This window comes from Grus americana, chromosome 1 (assembly GCF_028858705.1).
Source record: "Grus americana isolate bGruAme1 chromosome 1, bGruAme1.mat, whole genome shotgun sequence".
Classification (NCBI taxonomy): domain Eukaryota; kingdom Metazoa; phylum Chordata; class Aves; order Gruiformes; family Gruidae; genus Grus; species Grus americana.
In genome coordinates this window covers 137,842,348-137,870,045 of record NC_072852.1, presented here as the reverse complement: position 1 = coordinate 137,870,045, position 27,698 = coordinate 137,842,348, and the positions used below count along the sequence as shown (strand labels likewise).

General features: G+C 41.3%; 1 protein-coding gene across 6 annotated transcripts in view; it reads right to left on the bottom strand.

The window, feature by feature from the left end:
* ARHGAP6 (Rho GTPase activating protein 6) overlaps positions 1 to 27,698 on the bottom strand; it is a 340,043-nt gene that overhangs the window by 49,780 nt on the left and 262,565 nt on the right. For all 6 annotated transcript variants that reach the window (XM_054805736.1, XM_054805772.1, XM_054805746.1 and 3 more), the window contains exon 2: positions 15,660 to 15,819. In XM_054805736.1, the coding sequence (XP_054661711.1) occupies positions 15,660 to 15,819 (160 nt within the window). The remainder of the gene's footprint in view (positions 1 to 15,659; positions 15,820 to 27,698) is intronic.

Sequence of the window (27,698 nt, the reverse complement as noted above, 5' to 3'; positions counted from 1 at the left end):
CAGGAGAAGAGCGGGGCCGGAGCCGCTTTCCAGTCCTGCCCCAGGCCACCGCGCTGCAGGGAGCTGCAAGTCTAACAGATGAGCGTGAGCAGAGCTGCACCAAAAGCAACCCTTGAGAGAATACAAAGAGGATGCCTGCCTTAGGTTTGTGCATGCCGTGTATAAATATCCTTAAAAAATCAGAACTTTTAACAATTTCAGAACTTTTCAAACCACCACACCAAAACCAAGAATAAAGTTCCCTATCTTCCCTTTACATTTGGTTTTTTTTCATGTATTCTTTAATCCTGTTGCATTTGGACTCTTGACTAGAGGGAATTGTGTTTGAAAAGTTGAAAGAAAATCTTTTCAGCTATTTGGGCATTACTGGAGTGAAAAAATACATCGTTTTACATCATTTAAATACTTTTTTACTCACCAATACATTTAAAATGGCTGTATTACATGAACTCTGAGGAATGATACATTCAGTGAGTTATACAGAGGAAATGAAAAACCAGAACACTACACTATAATTCTTTTGGAGCTTATTGGTATTTGCTGAACCTAAGGAAACCACTTATTTTGACATGAAAATAAACAGTTGGCCGTACCTTTTTTCACACTAGGATGAGGGAAACTGCTGCTGCTGCCATATATAGAAGGGATGATGGAAATAACTTACTCGAACAAGCATGCAAAGCTACCTGGCAGACTTTAGAGGATTACAATGGAAGGGCCAAATGCCCTTGTATGCCCTTCTATGGCTGTCACTGGAGAGTAGCAGAAAGCAGGTGAATCCCTGGAAAGGGAGAACAGATGAAGTTGCAGGATGCCAGGTCTGACTTCCCTGAGCACAGACAGAGTCTGATTCTCAACTAATACAAAGCTCTGCTTGCTTCAGTGCCTACATTAGCGCAGGATTTCCTGTGTCAGAAGAAGTCCCAAATCATAGTACTCTACTAAAATAAAATTATAAAACAAAACAAAACAGAGAGAGTGGGCCAAAGGGTAACTTGCTACACATTTTTCTCCGGGAAGGTCTTTCGATGGAGCACATGCCTTGTGTCAATATTGGAAGTAGAAAATATATCCGGGTATACCGAAATTAGAGGGAACCACTCCTTCTATACTTCAGGGCAATATTTGCTATGCTGAGACTGATGACAGGATTCACGAAACGGTAATGTGAAATAGCAGGTGCAAGACAACATATAGACACTGTATTTTTTCAGTTTGTAGCAGTATCTACAGTGTGGCAGGAGTTTCCCTAAACTCAAAAGGTAGGTAAGTTCCTAACTTAAACAGATTGGGGTACATCAGGGATTTTGCTGCTGCCCTTCTCTCTACATGGAAGGCACTCAGAAACCACCATGATGGGAAGAGGTTTAAAAGCTTTGAGAAAGACTGAACAACATTCCCTGCTTGGGGTGCTTTCGTAACTGACGGTAAAATAGGTCAAAAACTGTCTGCTCTACTACATCAAAACAACTACAGTAGAAGAAAATATTTTTGCTGTACTGACAAAAAAAAAATCAAAACATCAAACCCCAAACAAACAACAAACAGGAGCCTTGATGCTGTAGATTGAGATAGGAAAAATACAAATAACAGCTCTAAAACTGCCTCCAGTCCACTGGGGTCAGGGGAAAATGGACTGTCTCCTGGCATCAGTTACCTAAATAAAAAGTCATTTTATGACATGGAGGGGGGAGAGTAGTTTGACACCATTCCTAGTCGCAGTGTCTCTTGACAAGAAGAGGAATTACCTTTAATCCCCACAGTACAGGGTGGGCTAGGGGCAGACCAGACATTAAATTGCTAGCATTTAGCTGGCATTGAACTTTTTGTGTAGTCACAAGCTGGCTTGCACACCTGTACCGGCAGGTGAAGCAGCAACCAAGTTTCCTTACATCTCCCTTGGAGCCTTCCCCCAGGTCGCTCTTGGCGTGAGCACGGGCTGTGCTCTTCAAACGATGAGGAAATTCCCCCAGCTCTCTGCAATTCAGGGGACCCGCCAGTGGTCACAGAGGTGGTTTGGGCCATCCAGGTCCCCACTGTCTTCTGACCATCGTTTTATTGTTATGAACCCTTCACATAAGTCTTTCCTCAGACTCTCACCTTAAAGAAGGAGCTGTGCAAGAGAATAAAACGGTCTTCATAACTTGCTCCCTCCAGGACTAAATTCATCCACAATACTGCTTGGAGCCTTGATGAAGAAATGAAATGAGAGGAGCCTTTAGCACAGGGAAGTGAAGTCAAGGTGCAGAAAGTCTCTCGCTGGACAGGTTGGTGGCCTCAGTACTTGAGATGCTATCCCTTTGAAAAATGGCCAACAGATCTTCTTTCCAATAATGTTTCATTGTAATAATTATCTGCCCTCTGTATCATCATTTAGCTGACATAGTTTTTTATTAATAAAAAGGAACAGGTGTTGAAAATGTAAACCACACAGATAAAAGGCACGATGAGCTCTGCAGAGAACACTTGGGTCAACTTCCCGCACAGAAATAGAGTCACATAGACATTTATCTAATCTATTCTTAAAAACCTTCAGCAGGAGATTAAGTCTCCATTAAATCTCGGGGTAGCTTTTTCAGTGTAAAAGCCTAATACAAAGATATATATAGTAACGCAGCTCTGATAAAATAAATCTGTCTGTAGTCATTTTATCCTTCCTAACCAGTATTTAGAGACATAACTTAGACTTGTGGCACCAACCACAGTAATGCCACTGAAACCATGCCTTTGAAAAAACTTTAGAAATTAACTCTTCTACCTAAGGCAAGAAGAAATCATAGAATCATACGATCCTCATCAGAAATACTTCCCTAATGCGCTTTTGAAAGGAGCAATACACGTAAGATAATGAAATAAATCTGATTTTCAACTGAAAATTTTAAAAGATGTATACCAGAAGAATACACATGGCAAAGCTCTGCCAAAGGCAAGTGGAACATGGAAACTAGCAGGCTGCAAGGTCAGTATTCTTAATAAAGGTTCAAAAGCTTCTCACATGGGATATATTTATTGGTATTCATTCTTTGGCTTTGAATTGTAATAAAGCACAAAATCTTAAGTTACCATAGAATCACCACACACTTATGTGGGTTATTTGCAAAGCCTAGCCTAGTTCAAAAACAAAGGGCCAGTACTACATCAAGTACTGAAGACAGATTTGGCACAACACAATCAAGATCACCTCTGTTACACTGGTGTTCTCACAAAGATTTAGAAAACAAAAAGAATCATATACACCTAATTTTGCAAAACACGGTGTTTTAGAGCCTCTGTATGTGCATTTTGCCTCCTAACACTGGTTCACTCAGGTCGTTTGTCTGAACTTCTCAATACAGCCAATGGTCATGAGTAACATTTTAAAACGGAAGCTGAGATTTCCACGTGGCACATTAATGCAGAAAAAGTACTGAATTTATTTATATGAAATAGCTATTGACTATAAGTACAAGTGTACTATTAAGGAAATTGCATTAGATAGGAATTACTTCTGAGACATAAAAAATTCCGAAGTTCAATGGGACTTCACATCAAATGTATGCATGCAGCAGTCTCTGGCTCTGGACTGAGAAGAGTAGTACCCTAAACCCACAACAGTTAGCATCTAAATAAGCAACTGCCCTAATAATGAAGACCTCTGGTCATGATTCCATCTCCAGTAACTATGTCTCATGACATTTGTACATGGAAATGTGGATTGCAATATTTCCCTATTTATCTTTGGAGTTTCAGCAAGATCTCTTCCCCTCATTGTGAAAGACGACTGCTTTTCGGCACTCCTGCCCAAGGAGCTCCGCAGCAAAGCATCCCTTCAATGTCCATCCCTGTCCCCATTCCCTTTGCCCACCTTCACAAAACACACCTACACAAGTTACACAGATCTTTCTTTTAAAGGTGTTGTGTTATTCACTAATTTTTCCATGTTCACATTAATGGTGCCATTGATTGCATCAAAAAGCCTACCATTTTCTACGTCTGTTCTGTATTCATACAGCACTGAAGAAAATGCATGCTGCTTCTCGATCAAAGCCCCTATTTACCAAAATACACACCAATTATTAAAAAGACAAACTTTCTTTTGTTTGTGGTGACTTTTGTAGTGAGCAAAAATGTTTGCTTGTAAACTATTAGCTTGTCCTTAACTGACAGAACAGATATGCTGAATAAAGTTTTCCTGATGTAAATAGACACATAAAACCTGCTATGTGATACAAGAAAATTTTGGAAATCAACTTGCTGAGCGTTACATAGTGTCTTTTATGAAAAAACTGCCTCACAGCAAAATTTTAAAGAGGAACAGATTACTAAAAACTTGCTTCAGTTTTGAAGATGATAAATTATTTCCCCTGTTCTACCATTAGAAAAATTATGGTCTTGCAAGCTTCGTGTATTTCCATTTTGTTCTCGTCTCAATGGTGGCAAAAAGTCAAATTAAAAAAAAAAAATTCACAACCAGAAATTTCTGCAAATTTCCTTATTGGGAGAAAAAAAAAAATTGTTTTGGCTTGCTTATCTCCCTTCCTGGAAAAGTTCCTGTCACCTTCACTTTGACAAACTCCTGTGTAGCAGAGCGCAGGCGGCTTGCTCTTACAACCTCTACCCTGCAGCAGCTGGGACTTTTCCTAGCTTAAAACATTAAGTCAATTTTATTTTCTTTTTTCCCAGACTGAAAGATATGGCTTTTATTTTCCCAGGAGGAAAAAAAAAATCCTCAGAAAAAATATCATGTTTCCACGGAAAATTTGGGGGTGGGGGGAGCTTCCATCCAAAAATCAGCAAGATATACAGTTTTCATCTCTGGCCAAGTCTGATACAGTATATCCAAGATTTATTAATGTAGCCTACAGGAGCAGAATTTGGCTCACAGTCTTCCTTGTCTTTAACATAATCTTCATGAACACTGCTATATTGAAAGAAAATCCACGGACTCACAGGATCACGTTAGAGACAGTATTTATATGAGAAGAATCAGCAGAGGTTGGCATTAAGAGGGGTGGTAATAAGCCTCTTCACTTAAAAGATACACTGATGCCAACTCAAAAGCATCCAGTCTGTAATCCCATAGCTCCACAAAGTATAGGCTACAGTTTATTTAGATGCTTTCCACTGTTACAACAGCCTATAAAGTTTATAACATGGTCAGTGATTAAAAACAATGAGCAGCTTGGAGTCCTCACAAAAATGCAAGTCCAGATAAAAATCATAGTCACTCTCAGTGTTAAGGAAAATGGATAATGAAATACAATGACGAGTAATGTAAACAAAAAACAGATCCAAAAAACTACTCCCTGCCAAAATAAACAAGAAGCGGAGAACGCGTTAACTCTGAATTCCCATTTTTATTCGAAGCTAAACTGGAACATATTGGGGGCAAAGTGCACCCATAAACAACAAAAATTCAGAAAGCCCAATTACCTATGGTCTCTTACGTTTCAGAGATGGGGCTGTCTCAGCGCCCAGTCTTTAATCACACACTTATTCAGCCCTGCTCCTTCAAATTCACCTTACTAAAGCGAGTTGTACAGGAGACTAATGCCCACTTCACGTGAGCGGATGCTCAGCATCACACACCTGGTGGAACTGGCTACAAAACTAGCATACAAAAATGTACAACAGCACACGTTCAAGTAGCACAAGCAGTATCTCCCCTTAAATGACTGGGACTGCATTTAGGTCTCTAACCCAGCACTAGTTATAATGAATACGATCTAATAGATTTGGCAGTAAAATTAAGGATTACCTTCTCTCTCCCCACATGTCCCAATAAGTCTTAAAAATAAATAAATTCCCTCCGAACGTGCAACACTTGAAGCAATCGCTGAAACTACTGTGTATGACCTGGTTGCTGTTAACTATAACTAACTGTGTGGATACGCATTCTTGTCATAGGTGGCATCAACACAGTAAACAGTCTTTTTAGTAACGGCAGTTAATCTCTTTTATTACGTTTGGTACACTTGCTGAAATACCTGGGTAACGTGTTTACTGGCAGTTCTGGTAAGTGAAGACAAATTCTGTGGCTCACCTTTGGATTGTCACTCCAAAATTTGTTGAGAAACATTAAAATAAACCTGAACGTACAAAGTAAACATATGCAACACTTGCATCAAAGCGTAAATATACTTCGGTATGTGGTGCACATTAAAACCAAAACACTACATCAACATAATGTTAAGGTTGTGACCTAAGTCAACAAAACCAAGATAAATCATCAGAGATGGATGTCCTGGACTTAGCCCAACCTACTGCACGTACTGCAATCTGTTGCATTCGATCTGCTAACGGTGCTGGGCTAACACGTAACCTCAGCATTCAGTCTTTGATACGTCAGCCTCCTATTCTGAAGTGAGATTGGGATAAAGATATTTCACCAAGGCAATTTGAAGTTACGGGCCTGATTTCTTGTGCTAATAGTCTTCCTACAAAAAAATGCAGTTTGATAGCATCCCAGTAATACTCTACTGAAACATGGGTTAATACTGGGATTCATTATTATTAATTCTAAGAAAATAATGACATATGAAAAATAAAAAAATACTTCTAAGATTCTTGCCTAGTAGAACTTCTAAACTGAGTGAGCCCAGGCCTCTGAAATCAGATCTAGTGCACACACGAATAAAAGCTCCTGTGTCAACTTTCTCACAGCTGAAATTCTGGCCTGAAATACTTCAGGAGGTTAGAATCAAACAAATTTAATAAGGAAAACAATGCGATTCTGCGAAGGTCTGTGAAAAACCTGGATAATATATTCCCCTTGCTGACTCAAATTCTACTCCATCCACATTAAATTAGTATTTCCAAACTTTCATAGGAGAATTCGGCATAAATTTTCATTTATCTCCCCTTTTTTGGGGAATAAGAGAGAACACCTTTTTCTAAGTAGTTTACCTCAATGTCTCATAATTGACTAGTCCTACAACTTTCTTCATCACAAGAACCATTTCTAATTCCTGGTCCTTCTGAGTCCTCTCAATATCTTCACCTTCTCCATCTTCAAGAGTCACTTTGAATGTATCATCCACTTAAGAATGAACATTAGCATATCAAGAGGCTTCATTAATTCTGCAAGCTTAAGCTGATAGATCTGCTGATGCTACCTTAAGCTGGTGGATCTGCTAAACTAAGATTAAACACAGCTATAAAATGATCCACTCTTTGAGGCCATATTCTTATTATGGGATTCAGGGGACATTTCAATCCACAAATCAGTGGGGCAGCTCTCTCCTAAAAGCAGAAGGTCTTCTGATTTGTTGAACTTTTCTGGAACTGAGGGGCAACGATCATATCAACTATGCCTCATCCTGCTGGTCACCAGTTCCTGTGTATTGACAAGCCCCTCAGCGGCTGACCCATGCATATACTGAAGGCACGTGTCTCAGGTCTCGCTCATTGTTCCCTTGTCCTCACCCACCCAGAGCCTCGTGTCTTCTGGTCTGCATCAAAACAGAGCCCTGACACATAGCTGGAGCTCTAACGCATGAGTCCACAGGTCCAACTGCAATGACCACCTTTCAGCAGAAAAAGAAACACACCTCTCTATTTTTTTATTATTATCAGCCCATGAAAGTTACTTCTTTCCAGCAGGTAATTTCAAACATGCAGCTGCATTATTCAGCTGTAGCTGTAAAACAACAGTCTCCAGGCTGATATATATGAAAAAGCTTCACAACTTTTGTTTAATAAATAATTACGTGCTGCCCCAAGCTTGTCAAAACGAATCAAAACAAAGCCAACAGACCAGCAGATATGCGCTCTGTGTGCCTGTTCCATTCCTTTGGTGCCTGAAGTCAGTTTTGAGTCTGAGTTGTACTGTGTGGGCAATGGCAATGCACATGCCTTTACAACACCTTGCCAATCTAGCCTGGTAACTCTCCGAAGCAGCGCTGTAGTCTGACAATTAATAAGGCAGAGAGAGAAAAAGGGAGCAGTTTGGTCTGTGCGCTCTTGGTTACTACGCTTGAACCATTGCACAATCACTGCGTGAGAAAAACTGGTACCTACCGATACGATTATCAGCCTACTGGTTTTTTCCCTCCTACAGTAGTTGAAAATGCGAGGCAGGCGGCCGGTGCTCCCGAAGTGGGAGGCAGCATATGAATCAATAACAAATTATCACCTACCCACAAAGAGCAAAATAAATAATCCCAACTGGTAACATGTATCATGCTTTTATAAGACAAATGTAAAGCCTCTGAATAGGGTAAAACAATTCTGTGTAAAAGAAGAAAATCTTATCTGCTTGTTCCCCCTCGTCTATTAAGATCCCTGTCTTTCTCATTGGACCCATGTCTTCACCCCCTGTTCCCAAGGGGTGCCTACCAACTCCCTGTCCCAGCCCTAGCAGCCAGGGCTGGGCAGGAGTAAGTGGAATGGTTTCTTCTAAAAGCTATCTTGGGCAGTGCTGTGGCAGCAAACACTATTGGTGACACCTCTGCTTTATAAAAATAAAGGCAATATTAAACAGACAAGAGTAGCACTATGACTGTTTTCTGGTGCTTGTCCAGAAATACTCCCAGATTTTTTGATAACTTTTCAAAGAAATGCAACGAAACAATATCATATACACTTTCGAGTAATCGACAGCACTTACTAAATTGTTTTCCCAGACCCAACTTCAGGCATCAGTGTTTCTCCTTTATCAAGAAGCCCATCTGTATTTGGCTATGGAAGAGGCAAGAGGAAAGAGGATGGAAACTCCCTGGGGGAAATTTCTAACCTACAAGACTTCTACGTGCTCATAACTCCTAAGTCCTCTGCCAGCCACACCCCTTCCCCAGAGTTTTGGAGATTACACTTGGTGTGATAACAGCACATGAGTTTTCTATTTTGGTGCACAGACACATACATGACATGCTTCTTTTGCACCCCAGGACAATGCAAACAGCTGGATTGTTATTGCAGTAATAATGCAACTTACTGAATTATACCGAGATGCTTACTGTGCAGCTGATGCCCATGTGGCTGCAGCACAGGACAGTATTATTAGTGAGAAACATAACTGAGCAACTTTTGGAACTGTAGGAGGTTTATTCATGGGAAAACATCAACCATTTTCCATCATTCTTTGTTGACACTATGAAGAAAACAGGTCCCGCTTGTGTGGTCACAAGTGACAAAGTAAAGACAAATAAGAAAATCCATAAAACACAAAACATTGTTGAGAGATGGTGACTTGAATGCGGCCATTTCTATACAAAGAGGTAGATCAGGAGTCAAAAACTTGCTGTCAAGAAGATAAGAAGCAAAGATGCTATTTCCATCTGAGTTACTGGAGATGTTGGCCACATTTCTCCCTGTCATTGTACAGGTAAACAAATGTATGACAAAACATATATTGCTTCTATGCTCTTCCACTACTGAGATCAACAAAAGCTCCTCAGGAGTGTGGTACCTATCATGAACATCAACATCAGGAGATGACGAAACTCGGACGAAAAGTCAGGACTTCACCCAAGCTATAGGAATAACAGATAGCTGGACTCAGCAGGCAGCGGTTGTCACGCTATTTTAGTGACAGCAGAGAGGTCTCTCTCACAGAGGTGAGGAGGGGCCGGCTCTGTGGCACATGGCAGCCCTGGGACATGCTGTAGGGAACTGGGCCTGAAAGATGCACAGATCCCACCCACTCTTCCTGCATCCACGTCCCTGCACTGTCCTTCCCTTCCAACACATGAGTTTTCAAAGAAGAAATGAGAAATTAATGTATGAGAAATCCAGGCTCGATAGTTCAAGCTGTACAGTTTGCTAGGTCAAAGAAAAAAGAGGCAAACAGACAGAATTACAAACTTCCAAATATCTGCCAAGTAACCAGTTTGCCCCTTATTTTCACTGAGATGCATCGTGATTTAGCATTAGCCACTGTTTACAAGTCTTTGGTCAGCTTACAGTCTGATGAGCTTAATCACGTGCTAAATCATCTCTAAGCCAATTTCAAATACTACTTTTGAGGACTTTCATGGGATGGTCAAGCTTTCTATAACAATTCAGCTACAGCATGTCTACTTCTCTGAACACTGGTAGTACCTACATATTTTTCCCACTTCTTGATAGGTATTTGCCCAATTTTCAGAACAAGAAGCAGCCTACAGATGCCTCAGAATATAGGCCATGCAGATTCAACAGTCTGCAGATAGCATTTAGTTTCTAGTGATCCTCTCATCTTCTCTTTTCCTTTTTCTGTACTTGTATTTATACAAGCTTCATTACTTCCTAATTATCCATCTATCTCCCCCTTACTTTTCTTAATGAGCAACCACAAAAAGCAGCTCAGCCATTTAATGTTCGCATGCCCTACTGGTAAATGCACATGTATCTAAGCAATATTCAGAATTAGCATTGAGCATTTCTTTTCTTCCTCATTTATCCTTTCCCTCCACAACTCCTCCAGCCCCGTTCCAAAGCTGGGAAGACAGCAGCACATTCTGCTGGGGGCTGGTGAGAACATGAGCAGTCACAGAATCACAGAGCGGTAGGGGTTGGAAGGGACCTCTAGAGATCATCTAGATCATCCTGCTAAAGCAGGATCACCTACAGCAGGTTGCACAGGATCACATCCAGGCGGGTTTTGATTATCTCCAGAGAAGGAGACTCCACAGCCTCTCTGGGCAGCCTGTTCCAATGCTCGGTCACCCTCACAGTGAAGAAGTTTTTCCTCATGTTCAGATGGAACTTCCTGTGTTCCAGTTTGTGCCTGTTGCCCCTTGTCCCATCACTGGGCACCACTGAGAAGAGTCTGGCCCCATCCTCTTGACATCCACCCTTTAGATATTGATAAGCACTGATGAGATCCCCTCTCAGTCTTCTCTTCTCCAGGCTAAACAGACCCGGGTCTCTCAGCCTTTCCTTATATGAGAGATGCTCCAGTCCCCTCATCATCCTTGTAGCCCTCCGCTGGACTGTCTCCAGTAGTTCCTTGTCTGTCTTGAACTGGGGAGCCCAGAACTGGACACAATATTCCAGATGTGGCCTCACCAGGGCAGAGTAGAAGGGGAGGAGAACCTCCCTCGACCTGCTGGCCACACTCTTCTTAATGCACCCCAGGATACCATTGGCCTTCTTGGCCATGAGGGCACACTTCTGGCTCACAGAGAGCTTGTTGTCCACCAGGACTCCCAGGTCCTTCTCCACAGCGCTGTTTCCCAGCAGGTCAACCCCTAACCTGTACTGGTGCCTGGGGTTATTCCTCCCTAGGTACAGGACCCTACACTTGCCCTTCTTGAATTTCATTTGGTTCCTCTTGACCCAGCTCTCTAGCCTGTCCAGATCTTGCTGAATGGCAGTGCAGCCTTCTGGTGTGTCAGCCACTCCTTCCAGTTTTGTATCATCAGCAAACTAAACTTGCTGAGGGTACACTCTGTCCCCTCGCCCAGGTCATTGATGACTATGTTGAACAAGACCAGACCCAGTACTGACCCCTGGGGTGCACCGCTAGCTACAGCCTCCAACTAGACTCTTGTGCCGCTTATCACAACTCTCTGAGCTCTGCCATGCAGCCAGTTCTCAACCCACCTCACTGTCCACCCATCCAACCCACACTTCCTAAGCTTGCCTATGAGGATGTTATGGGAAACAGTGCCAAGTCACAGTCTCTTCTTGCATAAAGAGAGGTGAAAACTGCAACTGTGACCCCTTACTCCCAAATCCTATTCAAGTCCCTACTGATAGGTTCACATTGTACCTTAAAACCCAGCCAGATGCTTGCAGAGTTGAATTAGGGCTGGAGCCCCAATTCCTCATTTGCTCTAACCGACAAAGCCCTGCAGTGCCTACCAGTGCTCCCAAACCACCAGTGAAGTGGGACAGTACCGTGAAAGAGAGGAGATTCGTAACTATGAGGTAGGTATTTAGGAAACTACTCCAAACAAGCCTCATTCAATACCTCTTCTGCTCAGATCCCCATTTTACTTTGAAAAAGCCACCTGAGTTGAGTTATCTTTTATTTTTTTTTGTGAAGACAGAGTGTAAAAGGTTCATTTTTTCCCACTACTTGCGTACAAAGACACACAATTGGAAAGTCACCACGATGTACACATATCTAAAGTGAATTTCATCACAGGGTTTTTTTTTTCCTCCCATTATAAAGAGAAGACTGACTTCCCTGAAAATGAGAAAAACATGGTATATTCTAAACAGCAGCTGTAAAGAAATTTCACCAGAACCATTGTACTGTGGTGGCACTCAGAACATCAGGCAACAAATTAAAAATCTTTCACAGAGTAATTGCTTTGGTAGAGAAACTGTGTAATGCTCTGTTTGGAAATGATAGCCTCTTGCAACTTAACACATGAACCTAGAGACAGTATAAACGATTCTTCCTATAGAATCTGCTGGTGGCAGATGAAAGAATGACAGGGGAGCTGAGAAAGATGTTAATTACAGAATCTGAAAGACAGATACGAGGCAGAAAAACAAGAGAACAAGAAACAAACCTGAAGGCTGTCACACAAATAAAAATAATAACTCTTGATCAATTTGAATTCATTTAATTGCCTACTGCAGTGCAATTGTAGCGTATTTTAAATGGCATGCTGGTTAAATAAATTCATGTGGGAAGTGGTCCCCTCTCTGTGACCACAGAATATTTAACTAAGAGATGTCAGTAATGTGCTTCATTAATGGTAACGGCTGCAGTACTGCAGAGGAGAGGGATTACATATGAGGCATTACATTCTATGCATTCCTCTCCAAGGTGAGGATAGCCAGATGTGCCCTAAAAGTGCTAACTAACTGCACTTGCTGGGACAAAGGGGGCTTCTGAGCATGGGAGGACAGAAAAATCATGAAGAAGCAACCACTAGCGGCATGGCTGTGATCGTAAAGATATGGCAGATGCTTCTGCACTCTGACTTAACTTAAAGGCAAGCATGTCTGGCACAAACACTAGTTACCCGAGAACAATGAATTTTTACTTTCCACAATACCTGTGCCAGTAAATGTAATTACTGAAATGCCTGGAGGAAGCAAATGCCCAGCAGGCATAAGCATATTCTAACGTCAGTCATTCACAAATTTTGAAGAACACTCAAAGAATCACAAAGAATCCCAACTTTTAAAACCATTTTCTGTATTTTCTAATACATAGATTATCCCACTGAACCTCTGCTCCTGAGTATCTTCATGCAGCATTCTCTGCATTAGAAGCTGTAGAGCACATCTTTCTATGCCTGGATCTCTCCAGACCTAGAGAGCTCGCCCAGCTCTACACATCACTTTTTTTTCCCCCTTTTTTTTTTTAAAGAGAAAAAAATTAACGGCCTTCAGTCTGTTTTTAACTTGAGGCACAAATGGTTGTGATGGAGTTTTACGTTATTTGTATTCCTGCACGCCCAGAGTGCCCGAGACCATTTCACACTGCTAGTCACGCTGCTAAAACTTGAAATTCTCCATTTACGCAGTTCTGTGATGTTAGCAAATCAACTGGATGGCTACCTGCACCCACTTACCATACATTTTCATTCCATGCCATTCAAGGGTGATGGGAACATGAGGTAGACTTCAGAAGAGTCTCTGCAAAGGGCCTAAACTGTACTAATTTAAGCATATATCTGATTCTTATTCTCCTACCGAAGTGCCAGCACAGATGTAGCATGATGGAGTGACAGAATTATTATTATTTACACATATTGCGGTCTGCCAAAATTGGTGCCAGATTTAGGAATAGGATGGACAGTTAAATACTAAATGCACCTTAATTCTAGCTACTACCTTCACTTCCTTCAGCAGACGGTACTACAACATTTTAAAACTCAATTGCACCGGCTATTCATTCACCCTGCATACCTTAGAATACAGAAAAATTCATGATCTAGTCATTCAGAGAAAGTACGCAGATGTGAAATATGCCTCATCAATAATCTCACTGGTAAATCTAATCTGAATTGTAGAACCCAATAGCTAATTTATTTCTAATCTAAACTCAAGCAAAAGATACATGAAATGATGGGGTCAGCCACAGAGATGAAACTGGAACCCATGTTTCTGAGTTTGGGAAGTGATTTTTATTTTAATGTGCTTCACCAGAGATTGTATTATTCCTATTCAGTTTTTATGCATAAAATTATACTTTTCAGACTCAATATATCTAAAATTAATTACACATTATATATTTACCCATATATATATGTGTGTTGTGAAAATAAAAACTGGTCTTATGTGATATCTGAACCTGAGAGATTCAACAGTTCCCAGTCTGCAAGCGCTGGCAGCACTGTGCCAAGTTGCCTGTGACTCCAAAGCATCTTGCAGAGGAAGGGTGGGTTGACTGGGAAGAGACCCTGGCTTTCCGAGATGGTTGGCCTTTCATGGCAGTCCCAGAACAAAACAGCAAGGAGAACACAAAAATAGTATTCACTCTCTGAAGTGCAAAGTTTCTTAATATGCATACGTACACTCTATTGTCTTGGATGGTATTACCTCCATACATGTACATTCATCTCCCACTGGAACTGCCAGCGGCAGTTCAGACTGCCAGAAAATATTGCAGTACCCTTAGTGATCCAGTTCCTCATATGAACGTCTTGTAAAATTGTTTTCATATTGATGGACCATTTTTTGAGGGACAAGGGAAGCTGTGGTGGAGCTTAAAGAAGTTGATCGTATCCATCTCACTACAAACTGATGCCCTGCCAGAATTGGTAAGTTGGACTTTGCTGGTTTTAGGAGGAGTTTTCTGCAGATCCCAAAAAGCTGATGAATACCCAAGCTGATGTCTTTCACATTGGTTCTTCTCCACACCATTGTTTTCATTGTCTAGACAACTTTTTTCTACTTAACTTCGATTCATTCAAAAACTGGTCCTGCGCCATCACTGCATACGCACTGCCACGCAGTACCTCTGCTCACAGCCAAAGGTGAGAATTCAGTGGTTCCTTGTCATTCCCTAAATAAGTATACAACGACTAGAAAGAAACAACAGGAGAGCCAGATTTGCAGATGATTGTATCACAGGACAACAGCTGTTCTTGCTAGGCTTGATCTCCAGCCTACAGGAAACAATGGAAACTTTTGCATTAGTTTTAGTGAGATTTAGATCTCTTCCACAGTAACCTAAGTACAGGTCTACTACGTGCACATATCCTGCATCAGGACTCTGATAGCTGAGTTTCTCCTTTCCAATTAATCTCCTGTTCCTTCGGAGTTCAACATTTTAGGCTGAAAATTAACTTGTTTTCTAGGAGATAATCACCATTATCTTTAGTAAAACTTGGATAGGATTAATCTTATTTGACGCAAATGTCTTCACTGTCTGTCTGATGTGATGGTTGGCTTCCTCCAGAGCCTATACAATACAGAGTGAAACAGCCACTTCTGTGGTATGATCTATGTGACGTACATAGATGAATACTTTCGGATGTCAGGAAGTGCAAGAAAAGCCTTTTTCTCTCAATTGAGTATTAAGAGATGCTAGCATGAATAGGTCTGATTTAGATTATCTACCCTATTGACATCTGCCCTTGATCAGATGATCCCACCCCAGGTGGCCTGAGTTGGCCATAGCAGATAAACATTACTAGTCATTTTTACATAGTTACTATGTTTAAGCAGAAATGAAATAGAAGACAATGCCTGTGCAATAAACAGTCTAGTGTTTTCTCCCTTCTATTGCTGCAATATGAAGTCAGTGTCTCAGCAATCTAAACAGAGACGGTTTATCAAGCCCTTACCTTTGGGGATAGTAATCTGACAGCCCAGGTCACAGTCCTGCTGCAACTGATAAAAAGCCACTTCCTGCAGCCGAGCACGCTCCAGCTCCGAGAGGCTTTGAACGGGAACTGACTTCAGCCGAACACTGCGCCCTGACATGCTGTTCCAAGTGAAATCACCCTACAGGAAATCAAATGGAAAAATATGAAGCATCATATGGTATGCATGGTTTAATAAACAGAACCATCTCTTTTACTGCTAGGAAAAACAACACAGGTCCTCTTTTCTAAAAGGCCATTTTCTTGGACATCTCTAACCTTTCAAATATCTTTGTTTTCCGAAAAGCAGCATTCCTTAAAAGGAGTACAGACATGCAAAACAAAAAGTCAATTCTCTCTGAAACCATTTAACCAAGTATTGTTGCAAAAACATTAGGATTCCAGTAACCAAAAGCACAAAGCAGAAAGAAAAAAAAAATTAAAAAATAAAACAACAACCCTTGTCTGCTTTTCCCAGTTTGCTTTCTTTGTACAGTACTCATTCGTCACTTCGTTCCTTTCCCGGCACAGTGAGACATGCAGACCTCCACAGGTCCGTGGACAAGCAGCATCTTATCTCCTTCAACCTGCTAATCCCACTCCACCGGGCCGTTCAGAGCGTACACAGGCAGAGCCCCTTCTCTTTTCTGACACATCCCATCCCCTCCTTATGATGATACTGCGTTTAGACCACGATCGACTAAAGGACAAGCTGTTTCATGGTTTTGAAAAACCGTAATAACAACGTATGTGTTAAAATTTATATAGGAAAACAACATGAGATATGCTACATCTCTGTAAGGTACCAATTATGCCTGGAAAGCAAAGCAAAAGCTTTAGCTGTTCTATCTCCCACCTGCGATAACATACACAAAAAGCTATTCTCTTAGCTAGTATTTAGCTAGGGCGGAGAGAAATAATCATCAGTCAAAGAGAAGTGCAAGCACACAGACAAGCTTAAAAGCTGACAGTTAACTTGAAGCAAGAATTTCAGAATTCATCAAAGCATCAACAGGGAAAGATAGAAGAATTTGTTTTTCATTCTAATCGTGTTAAAAAATAAACAAACTTGTCAGTAGGTATAACCTGATGCAGCTGTAGATAATGGCAAAACTCTGATGTGCATCAGCTGAGCTGTAAAGACAAATCCACCAACCAGCCCTCCATCACAACATGGCAGACTTACAATTAAGGAACTTCACTCTCAATTTAAATGCTCATTTTGAGTTTAAATTTCAACACCTGTACCTTCACTGCATGCTCATTTTTTCACTGTTCACTTATAATTCATCTGTTCTGCACATACACCTGCAGTCAAAGGATGTCCCTTGGCTTTAAAAGACATTGGCTGAAGCTCCTTATTACGAAAATCAGGAAAATTTGACTTTACTTAGCAGCTATACGTTCTATTGTATGTAGACATCTTTGTGCATGCTTCCATATATTTTGCCTATATATGTATGTATATATGTACACACATACAACCTCTATATACGTTTGTGTACACAAACACATAGATGTACCTATATACATACACCTTTGCATGTGTGCATTCACATATACGTATGAGAGAAAAATTGTTCACAAATATGCAGCACCATCTAGCAATACAGATCAAAGGAATTACACATTAAACATTATTTCTTATGATGCATGAAGTATGTTTGAGTTCATCAAGGAAGCTTTTTTGCATGGCATTTTTTTCTAAGTCATTAGGCAACTATAATAGATAAAGCTGTTACCTCAGTGTGAACAACTGCACATTTATACACTCAATGCATGTACTGTGCTCAATATCTTGATGATATTTAGATATACACAGGCCACATATGCAAACTTCTGCGCTAGCTCAGTATTTGACTACCGGAATTCATTCCTTCAATTTTTGCCTCTTCATCTCTCGTTCTTCTAATGCCTTACTGTTGATTAGCTAGATTTAGTAATCTCAAACTAAAGGTTTGCACGGTGACACAAGCCGAGCCGATTAGCTTAACTCAAGCAAAACCAAAGCAAGAGTCACATAAACCTTATTTGCGAAACTGCAAGTAAACATTTACATTTTTTAAAAAGCTGTTGTCATTTATAGATAAAAGTGATCAAGAACAGAATCCACAACCAGACAATGTATACTAAGCAACTAATTCCTTTCCAACCCTGATAATGCAAAAGAAACTTTACAAGTACAGAAGTATGAGATTCAATCGTCATGAACATATAATGTACAAAATGTTCTACAGTCAAAATGGTACAGAGAAAAATATAGGTCTTTATGGTAGAGTTTGGAGGTATTTTATTTAGTTCTCTGAGATGAGCATTTTCATAAACAAAAATATCACTGATATGTTTACCATAAAAAAATGTCAAAACGAGATATTTAATTTTGAAACAGGAATGGGAAGCAAAAAGGAAACCCATTAGAAAATGTTGAGGTAACAGAATATGGAAGACTGTAAACTTTTTAGGCCAGGTCCTCCTTCCCATTGAGCACAAAACAAAGGGGCTTTTCAGAATTATCACAAGTAAAATAAATATTCCTTAACTGAATTTTGCATGGACACATGAATTATTGCTCTTTTTCGGATAGAAATTACCAAGGGCAAATCTAACTCTGGAGTTAACTCGACATGCTCTGCCTTACCTCTGAGTTAGCCTGTTAACTCTGCACAGTGAGCTGTACCACTGCAATGCTGCAGCTCAACTGTTACAGAATCACAGAATGGTTTGGGTTGGAAGGGACCTCAAAGACCATCTAGTTCCAACCCCCCTGCCATGGGCAGGGACACCCTCCACTAGACCACATTGCCCAAAGCCCCATCCAACCTGGCCTTGAACACTTCCAGGGATGGGGCATCCACAGCTTCTCTGGGCAACCTGTTAGCCCAGCCAAACCAATTGAACTTGGAGAGACAGGGTTTGCTAGCCGTGGTACAGCCCTGCGTTAATACTCTGCTTTGGAGATCCCGGTAAAGCCTTTTGCACAGAGCTGTGCTGCTTCATATGAGCAGAGCAGCAGGCACTGGCTCGGGAATCCTATTTGGGCTAATTTTACCTTAATATGGGAGCACCTCACCTCTTTTTTTTATAGGAGGTCAAGGGTTTAAAAGCAAGAGAAAGAAGAAAGCCCCTCAATGAGATTATGAGGGCCGTTCCTTCCAATCACGTTTTTTACTCTGGCAGTCTGCAAGCTCCCGGCGTGTTCCTGACGCTCACTGGGTTGGCCCTGCCTGGCTAAAAACGGTGCAATGCAAGCTCTGCCCCTTCCAATGCCACGACAGGTCACGGACCAGTGATAAAGAATGTGGAATCACTCTGTCCAGTCTGTGCACTAAAGAAGGCATTCCTCTTTTACACTCGATGGTTTTGATAAAATCTCTGCTAGGTCACATTAACATAGGTTTTTACTATGCTAATAGAACACATGACTAATTAACTAAAATATTTTTGGAAGATCATGTGTTAGGGCCAGTGGAATCTCCTAATCTGCTAAAGAAGTGAGAGTCTAAAGAACAGAAAAAGAGGCTTCCTTGAAAATGTCTGTTTTATTTGGCAAATAAATATCACTGTCTTCTATGAGCCAAAACACACTATTTGACAGTTTAATGTATTCAAAGACTCCTATGCTTTGCGTGACACAAGGTAAATTAAAAGCCTCATCTTCCTTTTACGGCACTGTACAACTTTACGTACAGCCTGTAAATTACTGCAAAATCAACCAGGCTTGGGAGATGTCCAGAAAAGTCAAGTTCCCTTGGAGAATGGGTGCTGGTGCAATTCCATCAGTCACATCTGCCTAAAGCTATTCTCCACTCTATGGGGCAACTGAAGGAGGGAAAGGGGAGACAGACACAGAGAATATTTTCTGTTTCTCTCTCCACATGAGGAGGAACATTTCATCAGCTTACTTCAACTTCAACATCAGCCTCACAGACCTCCTTGCAGAAGCTTAAGAGGAGCAGAAGATCTTTAAGCAGCAAGTCAGAGTGACTTCGTTTTTGAAGTTCATGCCCTGCATACGTGTTCAGACATGCATACACAGCTCTTACTCTATTATTTAGATTGTAGGACTGAAGGTCAGCATATGACCTGCAAATGGCTCCTTCATCACCAAGAAGAAAAAACAACAACAAAAAAACCAACCACCAACACACAAAACCAGAGAAGAGTGCAAACAGAACTATTGCTCTGGGATAAAGTGATCAGCCTGATAAGATACAAACTGCTAACTGGAAGGGTGCTTTCATAACTGACTTTTACAAACCTAAACCAGACCGAAAACCTTCTCTGTTTTTTTTCTACCAACAGTCACTTTCTTTCCCTCACAAGTCTCCAGCTTCAGCTGCGTTTTCTCTCTGGCCCTCCCACTAACATCTAACATCTTTCTTCCACTCAACTGAGCAGTTCACTTCTCGGGTAAGTAACTAACATGCCGGAGCAGATGACTCAGCCAAGGAGATGACTGGTTAACTGCATCTTGTGCCTTTGAAGAATCTGTCCACTTTTCCTATATTTCTTATCCACGGTCATAAGGACATTCTTAATAAAATGCAGACTGCAGTTTTACTAACATTCTTTCTAGCATTTTTTAATGGGTTGGATGTTCAGTGGCTCCAAAATAAACGTTAAGTGGTACATCCTGACTTAAGTAACACTGTGCGCTTAAATTACTCTTAAGCATGTGTAGGCTATTCTTGTGTCCCTGACCTCTTTCTCCTGAGCCTCCAAACACACAGTCTTTCAGGTGTCTTTTAGTGAAGTCTCATTCTTCCGTCCTTTGTACAATACAGAAAACAGTCGACAACTACTGCAAGGAATCCTGAATGCAGATGCAAATCTACAGGTGATGATCGACCTCTGTTGATCTCTGCGCAGTTTCAAGCCTTAGTGAGCAATGTGGATCGTGCACAGGGTGGGAAATAAGAACCCCCCCACACAGCAGTTTTAGATAACACAAATTTTAATGCAAGATGGAGAAAGCAATTTTTATCTTACTGCATTATTGTTATTGTTAATGACTTTAGCCTGTACTCATTTAGGTAAATGCCATTATCAGATTAGCTATCTACTTTTCATTAGTCTTTTGCTCAAATCCATTTGAAACCACTAAGATCAAAACCAATTATGCCTACTTGTTTTTCTCCTACCCTAGCAACACTTAGCTATGTGCTTGTGTTTAGATGGGTCTCCACTGTAAAAGAATTCAATATTTTTGTGCATGAAAAGATTATATTGCAAATAACATGGCAAATATAGCATTACGTCTTAGTTCTGTTTGCTTAATTACTTCTTTAAGCTTCATGAAACCTCATATCATTGCCACTTTATAAACCTTTCACTTACCTTTGTCATTTATTTCAACTCTCTCTAAAATTATTTCCAGACTCCTCAGGCATAAACTCTCACAATGTGACTGTTGGTACAGGTAATCCCTCTCTTCCACACTTCCCCGGTGCTCCCGGTAGTATGAACCAAAACCAGTTCCAAAGTGAAAGCCAGTCACTCCAGTGCAGCTATATAATCTATCATATGAAATCAGTGTACATAACACTGTTCCTGACAGGGGAAATAAACTACGTTAAATATCCATTTTAGCTCTACATGCAGTTAAGGACCAACTGCCTAGTCCTAAACATGAAGAAGCACAAGACTTGCTGCATGACATGGAAACACTCAGAGGAAGATATCTGAACATGGATGCACAAAGCACGGGGCCCCAACAATTAATCTTCATTAAGACAGACTGACTTCATTAAGGTCGTTATCTAGAGTGACATCCTGTTCCCCTTGACGTCAGTGGCAAAATTATTAATATGGGAAGAGAATAAGTACAGTCCAGATGATCCTGTGTTACAATTTGGAGCCTTGCACTAAAGTTGCCTTACCTCCTGCTATATTGTACTTACGAGTATTAAATAATGTAGGTACAGAAAAAGGTATTAGTTTTGGCAAAAAGATCACACTTTACAAAACAGCGGTTTAGATATCAAAACTACTTAATGGTAATTAATATAGCCATAGCGTTGCCAAAGACAGACACTTCCTGGCTCCTAGCTAGCATCCTGTCTCATTCCCAAGGCTGGAAATCCACGTTTGGGATCGGTACCGCAAGACAACCCTGTGGGACGCTGGAAGGCTGGTATTCCCCACAGGGGAGGCAAAATTCACACCCACAGCAGAAATACTGCCTTTAGCAAGACGGCAGGAACCAGCACCCAGGTAAAGATACACATTTCAGAATATTACAATGGTGATTTCTATTAATCAGGGGGAGGTGGGGGGGGGAAGTCCCTCTAACTTTAGTCTAAGGGTAAACAGGGAGCAGAAGAACGATCATGCTTTCACAGCAGTATTAAAATTGCTAAAATAAAGGGGAAAATATTTCCTGTTCTTCTACGATCAAACTCTCCAAGTTTTTCAAATGCCTCGGGATACAGTTTCATGTTTAGAATACTTAAAACACATTCTCTTAAAAAAACTGATGTGTAATGGAGATGTTTTTCATTCCTTTTCTGACATTAATAAATATGAATGATGTACAAAGGTACTGCCTAGCAGAACATTCATCCTTAACATATGCACTCTGTACTACACTTTTTATACATCCTGAAAACCAACCTCCAGAAGTTAGAAAGCTCCATCAAAATGCATCAAAATACATGTTCAGAATTTCTGAATTTCTTACTTCGGCAGATATCAATATTTTTGGAGGAATTTATCCAGAAGCACCATGATTAGAGCCAGAAGGGGCCAAGTACTTTTTTGGAGGTGCCAAAATGGAGACATAACACCTTAAAAAGCCTAGATGCAACTGTAAAAATACAGTTGAAATTTTGTCTGTCTTCATGTAAACAGATTTTTGTGTATCTTTGTTAGGAAAAGAGAATTAAGCCACACTGCAATAGTCTGAATTTTGCTGCAGGTTGAGAGTACATGCACAGCTGCACACAGTAACAAGCTGAACCGCAATAATTAAACCATCGGAGACCACGGTAATGGGCTACGCTACAAAAGCCAGAGGTTTCATTGATCTCAACACAAGAGATGTGGGATAGCCTGGGTTGATTAAGAGGAGAATTCTTGTCCTAAAAGGGATAAAAGTTCATATAGTGCATATTTTGAGAGGTTGGTGCTATGTTTTTCTCAAGTGTTAAAAGTTGCCTGCTTCAGCAGGAATAACGTGAACTCTGCAAGTTAATGGCAGCTGACTCAAAATCAAATACAATAGCTGCACGAGTGTTATTTTTAGTGGCAAAGCTGCCTTAAATAGACCCCGCTCCAGCTTCTGTGACCAACACTAACATGCTCCCAACAGCCCTCGGTGTTCAACTGCTCGTGAAGCTGAACAAGGAACTGCCAGCCCGTGATACACCGAAGAATGGCATGTCCTCTCACGTCCTCTCTGAATTTTCCTGTGCCCCAAGTCATGGAAAAGGTGGGCTCCGTCCTGAGGACATCCTTTGCTCGATACTGCAGGTTGCAGTATCCATTCATGCCACGAATGCCATCCATTCATGTTAAGCTCTTAATAAAGGTAAAGATTTCCAATGAGATTTTGAATATGAAATAGTGCTCTTTCTCCTACGCGTTACGAGATTAATGTTAAGCATATAAAAACATAAGGCCGAAACTATATGTGAAATACATTTAAAAAATTTAGATTAAGCAAATATAATCACATGTCCTATTCGTAGCTTTACTCGTCCTGAAGTAGTACAGAATGCCCTGGTGAAACAATAAGGATCTCTGCTAGCACAGCACAGAAATTAACCATTTCCGCATGCAATTAAGAATTAATGTGACTGCAGCCAATGCTCTGAACAGTTAGGACTCGCATCTATTTCTATTATGTTCAGTATTTTAAAAAAAAAAAAAAGCAACATTTTAGAGAGAAGTAAATTATCTACTATTTGAAAGACAGAATGCACGTGAGAGAACACAGACTGTCATTGCCAAGCATGAAAAAAGCGTAACAGCCTGAGTATTGTATAAAAGGCTGAAAATGTATGTTTGAGTACTTTAGTTTACCTCATGGATTTTGAGCTTTTAAGATATATGTAGATTACATTATCTGGCTTGAGTATACAGCCAGAATCTCATCATGAAGCAAAATAAAATTATTAATTCCATGACTCCAAGAACTGGGATTTGACTAATAGTAAAGACTTTAATTCAATACAAACCCCTATTAATGTTTGAAGCAGTTCAAACCAGTACTTTCTATAAACTGCCGGTCCTTACCGAAAGGGGTTTTGGTCTAAGAAAAATGAGATTTGTTGCGCTTGTGGAAAATAGCCATTCTGACTACCTACACACCAGCTCTGGTTGGAACACAGTTGTAGGGGGTTTTTTCTTCTTTTTGGGGGGAGAGTGGGGGTGGGTGTGATTTAGTTGATAGGAACAAAATGCAAGACATCTCCAAATATTTACATTTGGAAGCAGAGCGAGAGCTCTTAGTTACTCGGCCAAGACACAGGACTCAGGCAGAGGTCTGTACTACCTAGCTTAGAGCAAGACCTTGAACCAGGCTTTACCCCACCACAGGCAAATGCCCTAATCAGGAGGCTACTGACAGCTAACATCTACCCCCACTACCATACTGAACCTTGGTAGAGATTGTCAGCCCCCCTCCCCACCCTCCAAAGGACCTGCAAACTCATTATACGAACGGCTACTCTCAGAGCCGACTTGGACACCTCCAACAGCGACTCCCCTCACTCCGTACTGTAACCATGCATGCTCCCTCATGCACGCTCTCTCACAACCTGGGCTGAAATAAAAGGTATTGTAGGAGCCTTTTTCTTATTTAAGGATGTTTTCTTTCAGTCATGAGTTTATATCACCAGCCAGCAGTGTTGCAGGTGTTAGCGACACGGAGTATGCATGCTTCTAGGAGGCAGGGACGGGCACATTTCAAACATGCAGAAAATAAGCAATTAGCTTTTAGGGATTAGGAGTTTTCGCTTCATTTGCTACATAAGTACTCCACGCTTTCATTTTGGTTTTATCACTCTCCCACTACGTTCATGCAGGCATGACCCTGTCCTACGCACTGATGTCAGGCAGCCAAGGAGAAACCTGTACCACTGAGTGAGTTGCAGCGCTCTGCCAATCTACTCTGGTTTATTGGGATTGTGTTTCTTGCTTTGTTTTGGTTTTTTTAAGACCTGGGATATCAAATTCCACCCACAGCGGCAGCTGTTTTGATGAATCTGTCGCGCTCCTAAAGATCCTGCAAAGACAATTCTCAATGGAAAAGTTCTGAAAATAGAGAAAACACAGAAGGTCTAATAATTAGGGAAAATATTGTGAGTACAAAGAGGTGGCTTAGCACTCACTAGCATTGTCATTACTTCTTATCTATGTAACTACTTTTCCTCTATTTTCTATGTATTGAAACAGCGCGTGCTCTCTTCTCGCAATGCACAGCAAAGGACGATACTTCAGCTTATTGAGATGCACTACTTCAGCATTTCTTAGAAAAAATATCCTGCTTGCACACATGAATCTGCTGAATTGCCGTTAAATACCAAACAAGAGTTTAAGTATTTTTTAAGAAACCACCTCAGCTACACTGGAACTATACAAACTGCTCTGAATACACATGTAGCTATAGGTCAGATTGATGGATCAGTGTACATACCTTGAAAGACCACTAAAGAGCACCTTGATGCTCACCATTGTCTATTAACATGTAGATTTGTTAAAAATGTGGCATTCCAAAGCAAGAAATGTAAAATGGATCCACACAAATAAAACCACTGCACTGCAACATCAATTTTCAGGAGAAAGGTACATTTTGTAAACTGCCCCTCCAACTTGAGGCGCTCCGAGTTCAAACTGTGTGCCTGCCAGACAGCCCGCGACTTCTTTGTTTTTAAGCAGCGCATTTACTTTGGACAGAGAAAGGGAAAAATAGCCCATAAAGTTCCCACTGTTATGAAAAACAGAAACAATTGCTAGAGTTACAAGCTCCTCATGGACTGAGCCAGAAGATGAACAGCTCTTGGTCTCTACTTTCTTCGACGCAGCTAACCCAAATTTAAAAATGCAACAATAACAGAGTCATGGCCATAAAACCTGATGCTGACAGAAACTGTTACTTGCCAAACTGAACCTATGCAGCTGCAGCTGTCATGCCATCAGCTTTCAAGAAGCCTTTATCCTCAGCATATTTTGCTCACAACTACCTAGGTTATGGAGCCTTCATGCACAGAGCATACAGAAAAGGATAAAAACGTCACCGCAGACTTCAAAGCCAGCCACCTGATGAAGCCACTCACATACAAATCAGCCTAATTATGCAGTTTGGTTTAAAAATGTGACGCCACTTCTCATTCCATAGTTTCATTCCTCTCGGTCCAACTATGAAAACAGGCAAGGTCATCAAACTGGTCTGAAAACAAACAGTATTTGAGGGCTCTCAGTTTGTTGATGGATCTCCAGAGCATGGTAAGTGGTCGGTAGTGCCAGTTTTTTCCCCGACCGAGTCAAAGCTGTTCTGTTTTCTTCAAACGTAGCTAAAGCACAAAAAAATTAAACCCAATGTCACCACGATCACCACATTCAGCACATGTTCTCCATCATGCTTATCTCTACCACACTACGTACGAGATTATTTGGTTTCCTTACCCATTAATTAAGTTCCTTTGCTTCTTCAGCGTCCTTTAGTATTTGATCAAACAAGATTTGAAATAAGAACTTGAATCTGACTATGGTGCTTCATAAAAAAATAAAAAGGTAAGAATAATGTCGTTGTCCTGAAGCTGTGCACCGAGCATCTGAGAGCACCCGGCTGGAGCAGCTGGGACTCTCCCAGGACACCTTTTGCTGCCAGACGTCATGAATCTTAGGGGGGAAATTTGGATCTTTTCATTTCTCGGCTTTGAAGCAAGCCAAGAGCCCAGCCCAGGGGAAAGCCTACTCACACAGACAAGTCACGACCGGGTTCCCTGCTTTTTACTCCAGAGGAGATGTCCCGAGACAGTGCAAGGAGTGGTGAGGAAGGGGCAGGTCTCCCCTCAAAAATCCTTCCTCCCCCGTGGCTGTGCAAGCTCAAAACCGACTGGAACTGCCCAAACTCTCCCTATTAGAAGCAGCTGAAAGAACGCTGGATGCAGCTGCCATGGCTCCTTGGAGCACTCGGCAGTTTCTGCCTGACCTTCTCACGCTGTTAGTTTGCAGCTTTTTAAAACACCTTTGAAAACTTTCTACTCAAGCAGGCAGGCCAGCTATATTTATAACATGGTTTTGACAACAGCAGCACAGAGACTGAGCATTTTACACAGTTTGCTAGGGAGAAAAAATCCTTTATAAAGGTGCTGCTTCATAAATAATGTCTGTCATGTTCACAGTCCCCATACACAATGCTGTTTATCTATAGTGCGTGGGCAGGGAGCGGAGGAAATTTGTGAAAAACAAACAGTGAGTCACCAATGATTTTGATGGCAGCTCTGCCCTACGTGGCATTTCACCAAGTCATCATTCAGAGCGACAACTTTGTTTCTCGGCTGGCACGACTTAACGCTTCATCAGGTTGCTCACAGAACAGGAGAAACCACGGGCTAGAGTTCATGGCAACAGCAAGGCAGATTATGTAAATATTTTTTTTTTTTCGTATATCCACCCAGATGCTTTGTGCACCTCTAAATCGAGGTAGGCTGAACAGCCTCCCACCTGCCAGGGTACGAGAGCCCGCGCTCAGAGCTCAGAAATGCATGCAGCCCTTCCTGGCTCCACGTCTTGGCCAAGAGTGCCCGCCTGATAGCAGCAAGCACAGACATTGGATGTCCCTAATTTCAGAGCCTTATCCAAAGCCCAGGGAAAATCAAGGCACAGGTCTCAGCATTTTCAGTGCCTCTTACTTAGATCAGACATCAAATCCTCAAATCACACAGCCCCTCATCTCCGTTTCCAGTCTCTTTCCACACCACTACCCACGGCTGAGCGGTGCTAAGGACAGCCGGCGCGTTGCGCACGAAGCATACCATGCGAGACTTTCAAGGGGAAAAAAAAAAACTGTCTTAG